Source organism: Pristiophorus japonicus, chromosome 1 (genome assembly GCF_044704955.1).
Source record: "Pristiophorus japonicus isolate sPriJap1 chromosome 1, sPriJap1.hap1, whole genome shotgun sequence".
In the NCBI taxonomy this organism is placed as follows: domain Eukaryota; kingdom Metazoa; phylum Chordata; class Chondrichthyes; family Pristiophoridae; genus Pristiophorus; species Pristiophorus japonicus.
This window is the reverse complement of record NC_091977.1, coordinates 169,912,838-169,929,234: the sequence shown is the minus strand read 5'-3', so window position 1 is coordinate 169,929,234 and position 16,397 is coordinate 169,912,838. Positions and strand designations below refer to the sequence as shown.

General features: G+C 45.9%; 1 protein-coding gene across 5 annotated transcripts in view; it reads right to left on the bottom strand.

Annotated features, from left to right (window-relative positions):
• mctp1a (multiple C2 domains, transmembrane 1a) overlaps positions 1-16,397 on the bottom strand; it is a 979,537-nt gene that overhangs the window by 544,460 nt on the left and 418,680 nt on the right. For all 5 annotated transcript variants that reach the window (XM_070884895.1, XM_070884861.1, XM_070884869.1 and 2 more), the window contains one exon: positions 13,310-13,474. In XM_070884895.1, the coding sequence (XP_070740996.1) occupies positions 13,310-13,474 (165 nt within the window). The remainder of the gene's footprint in view (positions 1-13,309; positions 13,475-16,397) is intronic.

Sequence of the window (16,397 nt, the reverse complement as noted above, 5' to 3'; positions counted from 1 at the left end):
TGTACACAATACTCCAGGTGTGGCCTCACCAAGGCCCTGTACAACTGTAGCAACACCTCCCTGCTCCTGTACTCAAATCCCCTCTCTATGAAGGCCAACATGCCATTTGCTTTCTTAACCGCCTGCTGTACCTGCATGCCAACCTTCAATGACTGATGTACCATGACACCCAGGTCTCGTTGCACCTCCCCTTTTCCTAATCTGTCACCATTCAGATAATAGTCTGTCTCTCTGTTTTTACCACCAAAGTGGATAACCTCACATTTATCCACATTATACTTCAGCTGCCATGCATTTGCCCACTCACCTAACCTATCCAAGTCACTCTGCAGCCTCATAGCATCCTCCTCGCAGCTCACACTGCCATCCAACTTAGTGTCATCCGCAAATTTGGAGATACTACATTTAATCCCCTCGTCTAAATCATTAATGTACAATGTAAACAGCTGGGGCCCCAGCACGGAACCTTGCGGTACCCCACTAGTCACTGCCTGCCATTCTGAAAAGTACCCATTTACTCCTACTCTTTGCTTCCTGTCTGACAACCAGTTCTCAATCCATGTCAGCACACTACCCCCAATCCCATGTGCTCTAACTTTGCACATCAATCTCTTGTGTGGGACCTTGTCGAAAGCCTTCTTAAAGTCCAAATATACCACATCAACTGGTTCTCCCTTGTCCACTTTACTGGAAACATCCTCAAAAAATTCCAGAAGGTTTGTCAAGCATGATTTACAGATTGAGGATGAGGAAGTTGTGTCAGAAACGAGAGTACTATGCTTAAACAAAGGGGACTACAGTGGGATGAGGGCAGAGTTGGCTAAAGTAGACTGGAAACAAGGACTAAACGGTGGCACAATTGAGGAACAGTGGAGGACTTTTAAGGAGCTCTTTGAGGAATTCTTTGAGGATATAACGAGCATGGTGGATAGAGGTGTACCGATGGATGTGGTATATTTAGATTTCCAAAAGGCATTCGATAAGGTGCCACACAAAAGGTTACTGCAGAAGATAAAGGTACGCGGAGTCAGAGGAAATGTATTAGCATGGATAGAGAATTGGCTGGCGAACAGAAAGCAGAGAGTCAGGATAAATGGGTCCTTTTCCGGTTGGAAATCAGTGGTTAGTGGTGTGCCACAGGGATCAGTACTGGGACCACAACTGTTTACAATATACATAGATGACCTAGAAGAGGGGACAGAGTGTAGTGCAACAAAATTTGTAGATGACACAAAGATTAGTGGGAAAGCGGGTTGTGTAGAGGACTCAGAGAGGCTGCAAGGAGATTTGGATAGGTTAAGCGAATGGGCTAAGGTTTGGCAGATGGAATACAATGTCGGAAAGTGTGAGGTCATCCACCTTGGGAAAAAAAACAGTAAAAGGGAATATTATTTGAATGGGAAGAAATTACAACATGCTGTGGTGCAGAGGGACCTGGGGGTCCTTGAGCATGAAACTCTTTTTGGAGTTTATCTGAAAACATAAAACATTAATCCGTGCCACCCGACCTGGATGACACACCAGACATTTACAAGGCCCTTTTTTTCCTTTTTTGTGTTTTTTTTTTGTGTTTTTCTTTTTTTGGTTTTTTTTTCGGCAATAAAATCACTTTTTTTTTCCATTGCCCCCTATAAAAGGGGAGGGGGACACTAAAAGCACCGGCAATTAAAACAAATTAAACTTTAAAACGTAAAATCAAATTAAAATTTGGTTGCCGGGCGTGATGATGCACTCCAGTCCCTCCGGTGCCCACCTCTCGCGGAAGGCCGCGAGCGTACAGGTGGACACTGCGTGCTCCATCTCCAAGGACACCCTGGACCGGATGTATGAGCGGAAGAGAGGCAGGCAGTCAGGTTGAACGACCCCCTCGACCGCCCGCTGCCTGGACTGGCTGATGGCACCCTTGGCCGTGCCCAGGAGCAGTCCTACGAGGAGGCCCTCGGACCTACCCGCTCCCCTCCGCACAGGGTGCCCAAAGATCAGGGGTGTGGGACTGAAGTGCAGCCAGAATTTCAGGAGCAGCCCCTTTAAATAATAAAACAGGGGCTGCAACCTCGTGCACTCAATAAAAACATGGAACACGGACTCCTCCAGACCGCAGAAATTGCAGGCGGCCTGGGAGTCCGTGAACCGGCTTAAAAATTTGTTGCACGGCACTGCTCCGTGCACCACCTTCCAGGCCAAGTCCCCGATGAATAGTGGGAGGACTCCCGCGTAGAGTGCCCTCCATCGGGGACCCCCACCTCCTCCGGACGGCAAGATGGTACGCCATGGCGTGTCCGGACGGCCGGCGAGGATGGCAAAGTTGAGAGTGTGCAGGAGCAGCCCGTACATAAAACACCTCCGCGCGGAACTGAAAGGCACGGAGGGGATTTCCCCGAGGCGGCTCAAGTTGTGAGGCGCCGGCCCCCGAAGGAGGTTCCGGGGTTTGGCGCCGATGAGGAATTCCGTCCGGACGGGGGTCAGTTCGGACGGGATCTCCCCACGTGCTTGAGCCTCCTCGATGCACCTAACAGAGTCAGGGCCCAAAGCTGTTTTTAGCGACTCGATGGCTTTGGCCGTGCGGCGAACGTTTGCTGAATTTAGGCGCCGCGCCAGCATGTCTGGCACCATCCAGCCCGCTCCTCTGCCATCGAGCAGGTCCCTGACCCTGGTCACCTCACCAGCCACAGCCCTCTCTTCCGACCGCCACATAAAACCTCGGTCGTGGTCCTTGTGCATGAATCCCAAAAAAAGGTTAGTTCGCAGGTGCAGCAGGTAATCAGGAAGGCAAATGGAATGTTGGCCTTCATTGCGAAAGGGATGGAGTACAAAAGCAGGGAGGTGTTGCTGCAACTGTACAGGGTATTGGTAAGGCCGCACCTGGAGTACTGCGTGCAGTTTTGGTCACCTTACTTAAGGAAGGATATACTAGCTTTGGAAGGGGTACAGAGACGATTCACTCGGCTGATTCGAGAAATGAGGGGGTTAACTTATGATGATAGATTGAGTAGACTGGGTCTTTACTCCTTGGAGTTCAGAAGGATGAGGGGTGATCTTATAGAAACATTTAAAATCATGAAAGGGATAGACAAGATAGAGGCAGAGAGGTTGTTTCCATTGGTGGGGGAGACTAGAACTAGGGGACACAGCCTCAAAATACGGATGAGCCAATTTAAAACCGAGTTGAGAAAGAATTTCTTCTCCCAGAGGGTTGTGAATCTGTGGAATTCTCTGCCCAAGGAAGCAGTTGAGGCTGGCTCATTGAATGTTTTCAAGTCAAAGATAGATAGATTTTTAAGCAATAAGGGAATTAAGGGTTACGGGGAGAGGGCGGGTAAGTGGAGCTGAGTCCACGACCAGATCAGCCATGATCTTATTGAATGGCGGAGCAGGCTCGAGGGGCTAGATGGCCTACTCCTGTTCCTAATTCTTATGTTCTTATGTTCTTATTATGATTTCCCTTTCACAAATCCATGCTGACTTGGACCTATCATGTCACCATTTTCCAAATGCACTGCTATGACATCTTTAATAATTGATTCCATCATTTTACCCACTACTGAGGTCAGGCTGACTGGTCTATAATTCCCTGTTTTCTCTCTCCCTCCTTTTTTAAAAAGTGGGGTTACATAGACTACCCTCCACTCCATAGGAACTGATCCAGAGTCAATGGAATGTTGGAAAATGACTGTCAATTCATCCACTATTTCCAAGGCCACCTCCTTAAGTACTCTGGGATGCAGTCCATCAGGCCCTGGGGATTTATCAGCCTTCAATCCCATCAATTTCCCCAACACAATTTCCCGACTAATAAAGATTTCCCTCAGTTCCTCCTCCTTACTAGACCCTCTGACCCCTTTTGTATCCGGAAGGTTGTTTGTGTCCTCCTCAGTGAATACCGAACCAAAGTACTTGTTCAATTGGTCTGCCATTTCTTTGTTCCCCGTTATGACTTCCCCTGATTCTGACTGCAGGGGACCTACGTTTGTCTTTACTAACCTTTTTCTCCTTACATACCTATAGAAACTTTTGCAATCCGCCTTAATGTTCCCTGCAAGCTTCTTCTCGTACTCCATTTTCCCTGCCCTAATCAAACCCTTTGTCCTCCTCTGCTGAGTTCTAAATTTCTCCCAGTCCCCAGGTTTGCTGCTATTTCTGGCCAATTTGTATGCCACTTCCTTGGCTTTAATACTATCCCTGATTTCCCTTCATAGCCACGGTTGAGCCACCTTCCCTTTTTTATTTTTACGCCAGACAGGAATGTACAATTGTTGTAGCTCATCCATGCGGTCTCTAAATGTCTGCCATTGCCCATCCACAGTCAACCCCTTAAGTATCATTCGCCAATCTATCCTAGCCAATTCACGCCTCATAACTTCAAAGTTACCCTTCTTTAAGTTCTGGACCATGGTCTCTGAATTAACTGTTTCATTCTCCATCCTAATGCAGAATTCCACCATATTATGGTCACTCTTCCCCAAGGGGCCTCGCACAATGAGATTGCTAATTAATCCTCTCTCATTACACAACACCCAGTCTAAGATGGCCTCCCCCCTAGTTGGTTCCTCGACATATTGGTCTAGAAAACCATCCCTTATGCACTCCAGTAAATCCTCCTCCACCGTATTGCTTCCAGTTTGGCTCGCCCAATCTATGTGCATATTAAAGTCACCCATTATAACTGTTGCACCTTTATTGCATGCACCCCTAATTTCCGGTTTGATACCCTCCCCAACATCACTACTACTGTTTGGAGGTCTGTACGCAACTCCCACTAATGTTTTTTGCCCTTTGGTGTTCTGCAGCTCCAGCAATGCTACCCCACCTCCTTTTCCTTTTATTCTATCCTTCCTGAATGTTGAATACCCCTGGATGTTGAGTTCCCAGCCCTGATCATCCTGGAGCCACGTCTCCGTAATCCCAATCACATCATATTTGTTAACATCTATTTGCACAGTTAATTCATCCACCTTATTGCGGATACTCCTTGCATTAAGACACAAAGCCTTCAGGCTTGTTTTTTTTTTTAACACCCTTTGTCCTTTTAGAATTTTGCTGTACAGTGGCCCTTTTTGTTCTTTGCCTTGGGTTTCTCTGCCCTCCACTTTTCCTCATCTCCTTTCTGTCTTTTGCTTTTGCCTCCTTTTTGTTTCCCTCTGTCTCCCTGCATTGGTTCCCATCCCCCTGCCATATTAGTTTAACTCCTCCCCAACAGCACTAGCAAACACTCCCCCTAGGACATTGGTTCCGGTCCTGCCCAGGTGCAGACCGTCCGGTTTGTACTGGTCCCACCTCCCCCAGAACCGGTTCCAATGCCCCAGGAATTTGAATCCCTCCCTGCTGCACCACTGCTCAAGCCACGTATTCATCTGCGCTATCTTGCGATTCCTACTCTGACTAGCACGTGGCACTGGTAGCAATCCCGAGATTACTACTTTTGAGGTCCTACTTTTTAATTTAGCTCCTAGCTCCTTAAATTCGTTTCGTAGGACCTCATCCCTTTTTTTACCTATGTCGTTGGTACCAATGTGCACCACGACAACTGGCTGTTCCCCTCCCTTTTCAGAATGTCCTGCACCCGCTCCGAGACATCCTTGACCCTTGCACCAGGGAGGCAACATACCATCCTGGAGTCTCGGTTGCGGCCGCAGAAACGCCTATCTATTCCCCTCACCATTGAATCCCCTATCACTATCGCTCTCCCACTCTTTTTCCTGCCCTACTGTGCAACAGAGCCAGCCACGGTGCCATGAACTTGGCTGCTGCTGCCCTCCCCTGATGAGTCATCCCCCCCCAACAGTACTCAAAGCGGTGTATCTGTTTTGCAGGGGTATGACCACAGGGGACCCCTGCACTCCCTTCCTTGCACTACTCTTCCTGCTGGTCTTCCATTCCCTATCTGGCTGTGGACCCATCTCCTGCGGTAAGACCAACTCGCTACACGTGCTTCTCACGTCATTCTCAGCATCGTGGATGCTCCAGAGTGAATCCACCCTCAGCTCCAACTCCGCAACGCGGACCGTCAGGAGCTCGAGGCGGATACACTTCCCGCACACGTAGTCGTCAGGGACACCGGAAGTGTCCCTGAGTTCCCACATGATACAAGAGGAGCATAACACCCGACCGAGCTCTCCTGCCATGACTTAACCCTTAGATACACTTAAATTGGCAACAACAATGTTAAAAGTTACTGATTAATATAAAAAAGAAAAAGAAAAACTACTCACCAATCACCAGCCAATCACTTACCCCGTAGGCTGTGACGTCACCTTTCTGTTTCTTTCTACTTCTTTTTTGCCTTCTCCCTGTAGCTGCACAAGTACGCCTTTTATAGGCCTCTGCTGATCCCCGGACTCACGCCTCACCAACGAACTCCCGAAGCCTCTCGCGGCCTTTTATAGGCCTCTGCTGATCCCCGGACTCACACCTCACCAACGAACTTCCGACGCCTCTCGCAGCCTTTTATAGGCCTCTGCTGATCCCCGGACTCACGCCTCACCAACGAACTCCCGACGCCTCTCGCGGCCTTTTATAGGCCTCTGCTGATCCCCGGACTCACGCCTCACCAACGAACTCCCGACGCCTCTCGCGGCCTTTTATAGGCCTCTGCTGATCCCCGGACTCACGCCTCACCAACGAACTCCCGACGCCTCTCGTGGCCTTTTATAGGCCTCTGCTGATCCCCGGACTCACGCCTCACCAACAGTAAAGAGTATAAGAGTATAAGAATAAAGGGGGCCAAAATTGCCCACTGCTGAAAACGGGACACATGCATCCCGTTTCTCGTGTTTTTACTGCCGTGGTGGATGAGGTGGCCTCTTGAGCGAAATTCCGCTCTTTGGCTTTTTTTGGGGGGCGGACCGGAAGTCGCTCATAATGCAGACTGTAATGTCCGTCGCTGTCAGTCATCAGCATAGCGCTGATGACACCATCACGGCACCACATAACCACGGCTCTCCTCTTCACTTAAAGGGGAGAGCCTGCGCAATTTTTAAAGTTCATCCTAGGGTATTAAAAGAAGTGGCTGCAGAGATGGTGGATACATTGGTTGTAATCTACCAAAATTCCCTGGATTCGGGGGGAGGTCCCAGCGGATTGAAAAACCGCAAATGTAACGCTCCTATTTAAAAAAGGAGGCAGACAGAAAGCAGTAAACTATAGACCAGTTAGCCTAATGTCTGTTGTTGGAAAAATGCTGGAGTCTATTATTAAGGAAGCAGTAGCAGGACATTTGGAAAAGCATAATTCAATCAAGCAGAGTCAGCATGGTTTTATGAAAGGCAAATCATGTTTAACAAATTTGCTACACCTGCTCCTATTTCTTATGTTCTTATGATACCTGTAACGAGCAGGGTGGATAAGGGGGAACCAATGGATACTAGGAATGGTAGTATCATGGTTATGCTACCAAACTAGTAATCCAGAGGCCGAGACTAATAATCCAGGGATATGAATTACAATCTCACCACAGCAACTGTGAAATTTAAATTAAATAAATGTAAAATTAAAAAGGTAGTATCAGTAATGTTGATCATGAAATGCCTAGATTGTTGTAAAAACCCATCTGGTTCACTAATATCCTTTAGGGAATGGAAATCTGCCATCCTTACCCAGTCTGGCGTTTACATCAGAGAGCTGTGGAAATTGGGTCATTTAAGGGGCTATGGGGATTGGGCAGGGAAGTGGACCTGAGTCCATGATTGGATCAGTCATGATCGTATTAAATGGCAGAGCAGGCTCGAGGGGCCGTATGTCCTGCTCCTATTTCTTATGTTCTTATGTGGTGTATTTGGATTTCCAGAAGGCATTCAATATGGTGCCACATAAAAGGTTACTGCACAAGATAAAATTTCACGGGGTTGGGGGTAATATATTAGCATGGATAGAGGATTGGCTAACTAACAGAAAACAGAAAGTCAGGATAAATGGGTCATTTTCCGGTTGGCAAACAGTGACTAGTGGGATGCCACAGCGATCGGTGCTGGGGCCTCAATTATTTACAATCTATATTAATGACTTGCATGAAGGGACCAAGTGTAATGTAGCCAAGTTTGCTGATGATACAAAGATGGGTGGGAAAGCTAATTTTGAGGAGGACACAAAAAATCTGCAAAGGGATATAGACAGGCTAAGCGAGTGGGCAAATATTTGGCAGATGGAGTATAATATGGGAAAATGTGAGGTTATCCACTTTGGCAGAAATAATAGAAAAGCAAATTATAATTCAAATGGAGAAAAATTGCATAGTGCTGCAGTACAGAGGGACCTGAGGGTCCTTGTGCATGAAACACAAAAAGTTAGTATGCAGGTACAGCAAGTAATCAGGAAGGCAAATGGAATGTTGGCTTTTATTGCAAGGGGGATAGAGTATAAAAGCAGAGAAGTCTTGCTACAACTGTACAGGGTATTGGTGAGACCACACCTAGAGTACTGCGTACAGTTTTGGTTTCCGTAATTAAGAAAGGATATACTTACATTGGAGGCTGTACAGAGAAGGTTCACTAGGTTGATTCCGGAGATGAGGGCGTTGACTTATGAAGATAGGTTGAGCAGGTTGGGCCTATACTCATTGGAGTTCAGAAGAATGAGAGGTGATCTTATCGAAACAAGATAATGAGGACAAGGTGGATAGAGAGATGATATTTCCATTCATCGGGGGAACTAAAACGAGGGGGCAAAGTCTCAGAATAAGAGGCCGCCCATTTAAAACTGAGATGAGGAGGAATTTCTTCTCTCAGAGGATTGTAAATCTGTGGAATTCTCTGGCCCAGAAAGTTGTGGCGGCTGGGCCATTGAATATATGTAAGGTGGAGATAGACAGATTTTTGAGCGATAAGGGAATAAAGGGTTATGGGGAGCGGGCAGGGAAGTGGAGCTGAGTCCAGGATCAGATCAGCCATGATCGTATTAAATGGCGGAGCAGGCTCAAGGGGCCAAATGGCCTACTCCTGGTCCTATTTATTATGTTCCACTGGGCCACCAGAGAGGGATTCGGCTGGACCAGCAGCCTGGCACCCAAGAGGGGGTGCCAGGCTGTCTGTTGATGGCCTAGCCGAACCCGGGGGCAAAATTGTTGGTCTGAAATGGCAGTCAGCCGATAAAAAAAAAACATGATGGCAGCGGCAGTGCGTCCTCCCCTTTAATGGGAGCCGCACTGCCATTTCAGAAGGCCACAGCCTCATTGCACCATCTGAGAAAAGCAGCTTTTGGCACCGCCCGGTGGGAGGAAAATTTTATCGGCGGGGGAGGGGAACATCGGCGGTGCGTACTCTGATGACGCACTTAGGACAGATCGGCAGCAACAGAGCAGTGGAGGCGGGGGGGGGTGGTGGAGAGAGCGGGTCACCGCCGGGATACCGCAGGAGTGGAATTTTTATAATGGCAGCCATTACACGAAAAGTCGGCAGCCATTGCACTCCACAGCGTGGCCGCCGATTTCCGGTGGTAATAGGCCTTAAGGAAAGGGGCAGTTTTGGCCCCAAGATGTCTTACTGCAGTTACATAGGGAGCTGGTGAGGCCACACCTGGAGAATTGTGTACTGTTTTGGTCTCCTTACCTAAGGAAGCATATACTTGCCACAGGGGTCACCAGACTGATTCCTGGGATGGGGGGATTGTCTAATGAGGAGAGTTTTAGTAGACTAGGCCTATATTCTCTGGAATTTAGAATGAGGTGATCTCATACAACATTCTTACAGAGCTGGACAAGGTAGATGCAGGGAGGATTTTCCTCCTGGCTGAGGAGTCTTGAACCAGGAGTCACAGTCTCAGAAAAAGTGGTGGGCCATTTAGAACTGAGATGAGGAGAAATTTTTTCACTCAGAGGGTGGTGAATCTTTGGAATTCTCTACCCCACAGGCCTGTGGATGCTCAGTCGTTGAGTATATTCAAGACAGAGATCAATAGATTTTGGGATATTAAGGGAATCAAGGGATATGGGGATAGTGCAGGAAAGTGGAGTTGAGATAGAAGATCAGGCATGATCTTATTGAATGGCAGAGCAGGCTCGAGAAGCCAAATGGCCTACACCTGCTCCTATTTCTGATGTTCTTATGATACCTGTAATTAGCAATCTATTCACTTATTTTAGCTTACTGCCTTAAGCTTTATTGTCCTGCTTACAAAGTTCACAAAAATATTCAGTTATATTGCATTTCTTAAAATAAAGCATGTACAAGTTATAGAGCTTTTTTCTTAAATATCACCAAGCAATGTCAATATTAAAAAATATAACATATTATAGTTTTAATCCCAATGAATTTACCAGTTGTGTCTTTGCATAATTATTTGCTTACTGGTTCTAATGAACTTTTATTTATTTTCTCTATTTAAAGTAGACAAACAAATTAGATGACAGTGTGAGGAGAACACAATCACTTGCTTACACTTAATACAATGTATAGTCAATTTAATTCTAACAAGCAAGGGCTGGGAGGAGGGAGAAGCAATGCTATTATAATCAGGATACATGGCCATTAATAACACATTACTTTCTCATTAGCAGTGGAATCATTGCTGAAAATAAATCAACAGAATAGGAAGTTTAGGGGGATCATATGCTTGGTTACTTAAACATGTAAAATGTTCATTCACTTTTAATAAACTTGTTAACTTAAAAATGTCATGAGGCCCTCTTCTGATTGAAAACGTGCATAGCTTGACAGCCAATCAGAATTAGTCACGGACTCAAGCAGGTTCACATTACAACAGTGACTACACTTTTGAGACGTCCGGTGGTCGTGTAAGGCGCTATATAAATGTAATCTTTCTTTCTTTCATTTCCTTCCAAGCACTGGGAGGTATTTAAGTAAATACATAATTGTTGAAACCAGGGGGCGAATTTGCCCCCTTTTTTAAGGTCGATAATGGGGCATAAGAACATAAGAAATAGGAGCAGAAGTAGGCCATTTGGCCCCTGGAGCCTGCTCCGCCATTTAATAAGATCATGGCTGATCTGATCAAGGACTCAGCTCCACTTCCCTGCTTGCTCCCCATAACCCTTTATTCCCTTATCGCTCAAAGGCTGGGGCGGTGAGGCCTTTCTGACTGGGGGCAGGCGGATGGTCCGACCCAAGTGGAATTGCCCCCAGGCGGAGGCGGCAGAGACACGTTTCTGCCGTGCCCGGTGTTTCTGTTCTGCCCGGTGCTCCGACACGTTGTTGGGCACACGCTGACCCCTTACCGCTCGCGGTGAGGGAAATTGCCCCGCGGGAGCACAGCTGCCGCCGGTTGGTGCCACTGACAGCTTCGCGCGGCGAGAAGCTGCCAGTGGTTGGGCAGTGCAGCTGCTCTTAAAGGGGAGGGCGCATTGCCACGGCCACCATTTTATTTTAATTGTCAGCCCGACAATGGTGGCCACGGGTTCAGCCGGGCCGCCAATAGGCAGCCTGGCTTCTCCTCTTGGGTGCCAGGCCACTGGCCCAGCTGAAGCCCTCCCCGGTGCCACAGTGGGTGTCAAGTAGGCCTCGCAGCGTTCCTCCCCTTTAAGTAAAGGGGAGGAACGTTGCTACGCTTCAGCACAACGCGGCATGTCCGTGTCACGCTGACGACATCAGCGTCGCGTTGGCATGCTCAGCGCGGCACTGATGACACAGTCCACCTTCCACCCCGCTCCCGACTCGCTTTCACCCCTCTGCCGCTCCTTATCCGCACAGATGATTTTTTCCGGGAAAAGAGGGCAATTTCCCTCTATTCCCTGACCCATGGGTCCCAGTGGTAATTATCCATCTAATTCCAATTATCCACCCCGGGACAGAGGCCAATTTTTGCCCCCAGAAGTTTACACCTAAAATCATGTTACCTGTTGACAGTAGATTTAAGAAGGTAACATCTTGCTGCGGGCAATAAGCATGGTCCAGTTTTCATTTTTGTTAAATAACTTTTCTGAGATTGCGAGGGAAAAAAAGAAATGCCAGCCACTGTTTTGGGGAGAGGGGGTAGGTTCACTGCCATTCCAAACATAATTTCTATGTTGTCTTTAGATTTACAGGCATGGGGCCAATTAACGGAGGCACACAACTACTGAAAATCCATATGGCATTTTACTTAGTCGCTATACATTATGTATTTTTAGTATTTTTAAATTTATTAAAAAGATTCCCACATATTTAAAACAAAAATGAATAACAAATTACCCCATTTTATTTCCCTTGACTCCTAAAGGGACAAACCTGGCTTGGGTACAGTCCGCAGACACAGCAGCCCCCCCGAGCCTAGCTACCAATGGGCTTATCGCGGTATGATGAGTCGAGCCCAATTCTGTATTCGCCCTACATTCAAACACGTGTTTTTCAGTGGGAACTCACTGGATAGCAATTAGGAGCAGCAATTCTGGCTGATCTTTCTCCCTACATATCCAAGAACGTCAAGCCAATTGTAGTCGTCCAACTGTTGCATAGACTAGGAATCAAACTTAGGACCTTCTGGTCAATATAGCTTAGTAGCGGACCAGGTGATAGATTTATTATTTAAGCCATTGGGGAGCTTATTATTGTAAATGAATGCACTTTACATTTACTGGGCAAAGTCTGTGTTAAATTTATTGAAAAGAATGTACATCTGGGACTGGTCACAAAGCAGGAATCTCAAGCGATTTCAGTGTCATAAATCCTGAGGGAAAGCAAAAAGTTTTTAATTGTCCCTCTAATTTTCTCCCCTTCACTCTGTAAGGTGCAGATTCATGCTGGGATACGGTTCCACATGTCATCTAACATCTCATCCAAATAGCTATTCGCCATACAGTGTGATTGGTAGTAGATTATTTGACTGTTGGGTCTGCAGCAGTTCTTTTGAGGCCAACCAATCGTCATTCTAGGCCCACATATATGCACTTTCCAATGGGAATAGTGATCAGGAGCTGGAATCCTGGTTGATGTTCTTCTCCCTATTTATCCAGTGACATCAAGGCCACAGCTAAGAGCAGCAAAGACCAAAAATTAATCCAGGTTCCACATCAGTTGATGCATTTACTAAATGACCCATCAGATGAGCAGCTAAGTAAAAATACTGTGTAATCCAACTGCCTTGATAGTCGTCCCACATATGTTTGAATTTCCTTGTAATATACGTTGTGCACTTCAGGGGATAGTTTTATTCTATTTTGTGATTTTGTGTCCTTGTTCCTTGCGGTGGTAAGATCATGGTTGGCATTGACAGAGCACTTATGCCAGGATTTAATCCCCATTATATAGATAATAGTTTATCTACAAAGACCACTAAATTGTTGGGCTGTGAACAGAATATCAGCAAAGGCTTTTAAATCATTATTATGCATTTTGAATGATTAAGTACTTCTTTTAAAACATTTTTGTCTTAATTATTCAATTACCTTACTCTTGTATTTCTGACAGCCCATTCTGAATTTTACATATGGATCACTGAATCCATTTGGATCCATGGGCTTTAAGTTTTGGCCCTCAATTAGAGTGACACTGACAATCCCTCTCCAGAGCTGGTCCTTTTTGTGTGCCTCCAGAAGGTGGGCATTCTGTACCTGAGGGGAACACGTAGAAGAAAGGAAGTTACTAAAATAAATTCATATAATCACTGATTATTGACAGTACATTACTGTTTGCCAACTCACTATTGGATATCAGAGAGAGCATACTTAAAATATATGTATGTAAAGAGAAAAAGGTTGGTGAAGACAAACGTAGGTCCCCTGCAGTCAGAATCAGGGGAAGTCATAACGGGGAACAAAGAAATGGCAGACCAATTGAACAAGTACTTTGGTTCGGTATTCACTAAGGAGGATACAAACAACCTTCCGGATATAAAAGGGGTCAGAGGGTCTAGTAAGGAGGGGGAACTGAGGAAAATCTTTATTAGTCGGGAAATTGTGTTGGGGAAATTGATGGGATTGAAGGCCGATAAATCCCCAGGGCCTGATGGACTGCATCCTAGAGTACTTAAGGAGGTGGCCTTGGAAATAGCGGATGCATTGACAGTCATTTTCCAACATTCCATTGACTCTGGATCAGTTCCTATGGAGTGGAGGGTAGCCAATGTAACCCCACTTTTTAAAAAAGGAGGGAGAGAGAAAACAGGGAATTATAGACCGGTCAGCCTGACCTCAGTAGTGGGTAAAATGATGGAATCAATTATTAAGGATGTCATAGCAGTGCATCTGGAAAATGGTGACATGATAGGTCCAAGTCAGCATGGATTTGTGAAAGAGAAATCATGCTTGACAAATCTTCTGGAATTTTTTGAGGATGTTTCCAGTAAAGTGGACAAAGGAGAACCAGTTGATGTGGTATATTTGGACTTTCAGAAGGCTTTCGACAAGGTCCCACACAAGAGATTAATGTGCAAAGTTAAAGCACATGGGATTGGGGGTAGTGTGCTGACGTGGATTGAGAACTGGTTGTCAGACAGGAAGCAAAGAGTAGGAGTAAACGGGTACTTTTCAGAATGGCAGGCAGTGACTAGTGGAGTGCCGCAAGGTTCTGTGCTGGGGCCCCAGCTGTTTACATTGTACATTAATGATTTAGACGAGGGGATTAAATGCAGTATCTCCAAATTTGCAGATGATACTAAGTTGGATGGCAGTGTGAGCTGCGAGGAGGATGCTATTAGGCTGCAGAGTGACTTGGATAGGTTAGGTGAGTGGGCAAATGCATGGCAGATGAAGTATAATGTGGATAAATGTGAGGTTATCCACTTTGGTGGTAAAAACAGAGAGACAGACTATTATCTGAATGGTGACAGATTAGGAAAAGGGAAGGTGCAACGAGACCTGGGTGTCATGGTACATCAGTCATTGAAGGTTAGCATGCAGGTACAGCAGGCGGTTAAGAAAGCAAATGGCATGTTGGCCTTCATAGCGAGGGGATTTGAATACAGGGGCAGGGAGGTGTTGCTACAGTTGTACAGGGCCTTGGTGAGGCCACACCTGGAGTATTGTGTACAGTTTTGGTCTCCTAACTTGAGGAAGGACATTCTTGCTATTGAGGGAGTGCAGCGAAGGTTCACCAGACTGATTCCTGGGATGGCGGGACTGACCTATCAAGAAAGATTGGATCAACTGGGCTTGTATTCACTGGAGTTCAGAAGAATGAGAGGGGACCTCATAGAAACGTTTAAAATTCTGACGGGTTTAGACAGGTTAGATGCAGAAAGAATGTTCCCAATGTTGGGGAAGTCCAGAACCAGGGGTCACAGTCTGAGGATAAGGGGTAAGCCATTTAGGACCGAGATGAGGAGAAACTTCTTCACCCAGAGAGTGGTGAACCTGTGGAATTCTCTACCACAGAAAGTAGTTGAGGCCAATTCACTAAATATATTCAAAAGGGAGTTAGATGAAGTCCTTACTACTCGGGGGATCAAGGGTTATGGTGAGAAAGCAGGAAGGGGGTACTGAAGTTTCATGTTCAGCCATGAACTCATTGAATGGCGGTGCAGGCTAGAAGGGCTGAATGGCCTGCTCCTGCACCTATTTTCTATGTTTCTATGTTTCTACACACAACACCAGGTCTGGCTATAGCATTTTTTTTGTCATTTCTAACTCATTCTGACCTTTAGAAATGATTGTCTATTGTAACGTTCCATCTATATAATAGGTATTAAATAGATCGGCAAACAGTATTCATAAATCAATACAGTACCCCTATTTCTTAATTACAATGTACTGAGATTAAGCACTCTCAACTCAACTACAAAGAGATTGGTCTTGCATCAAAATTCCTTTGTATATGAACTTCCTTTTTGGTATTTGAGGTATTTTTTTTTACGTCATAAAAATTTTGCAAGATACTGAAACATTAAGCATCTTAATTCTCAGCACTGAGTCTGTCACTGTGTTTTGTGTGTGTTTAATAGTGATAATAGAACAAACCCATGATCCAGAGCTATAGATATTATCCCTTTCTCCAGAACATCATGAAAGTGCCCGGGCACAGTGCCCTGGAATTTCCTGCTTCATAAGAACATAAACATAAGAACATAAGAAATAGGAGCAGGAGTAGGCCATTTGGCCCCTCAAGCCTGCTCCATGATTCAATAAGATCATGGCTGATCTGATTATGGATTCAGCTCCACTTCCCTGCTCACTCCCCATGACCCTTTACTCCCTTATTGCTCAAAAATCTGTCTATCTCTGCCTTAAATATATTCAAAGATCCAGCCTCCACAGCTCTCTGGGGCAGAGAATTCCATCGATTTACAATCCTCAGAGAAGAAATTTCTCCTCATCACAGTTTTAAATGGGCGGCCCCTTATTCTGAGACTATGTCCCCTAGTTTTAGTTTCCCCTATGAGTGGAAATATCACCTCTGCATCCACCTTGTCGAACCCCCTCATTATCTTATATGTTTCGATAAGGTCACCTCTCATTCTTCTGAACTCCAATGTGTATAGGCCCAACCTACTCAACCTATCCCCATAAGTCAACCACCTCATCTCCGGAATCAACCTAG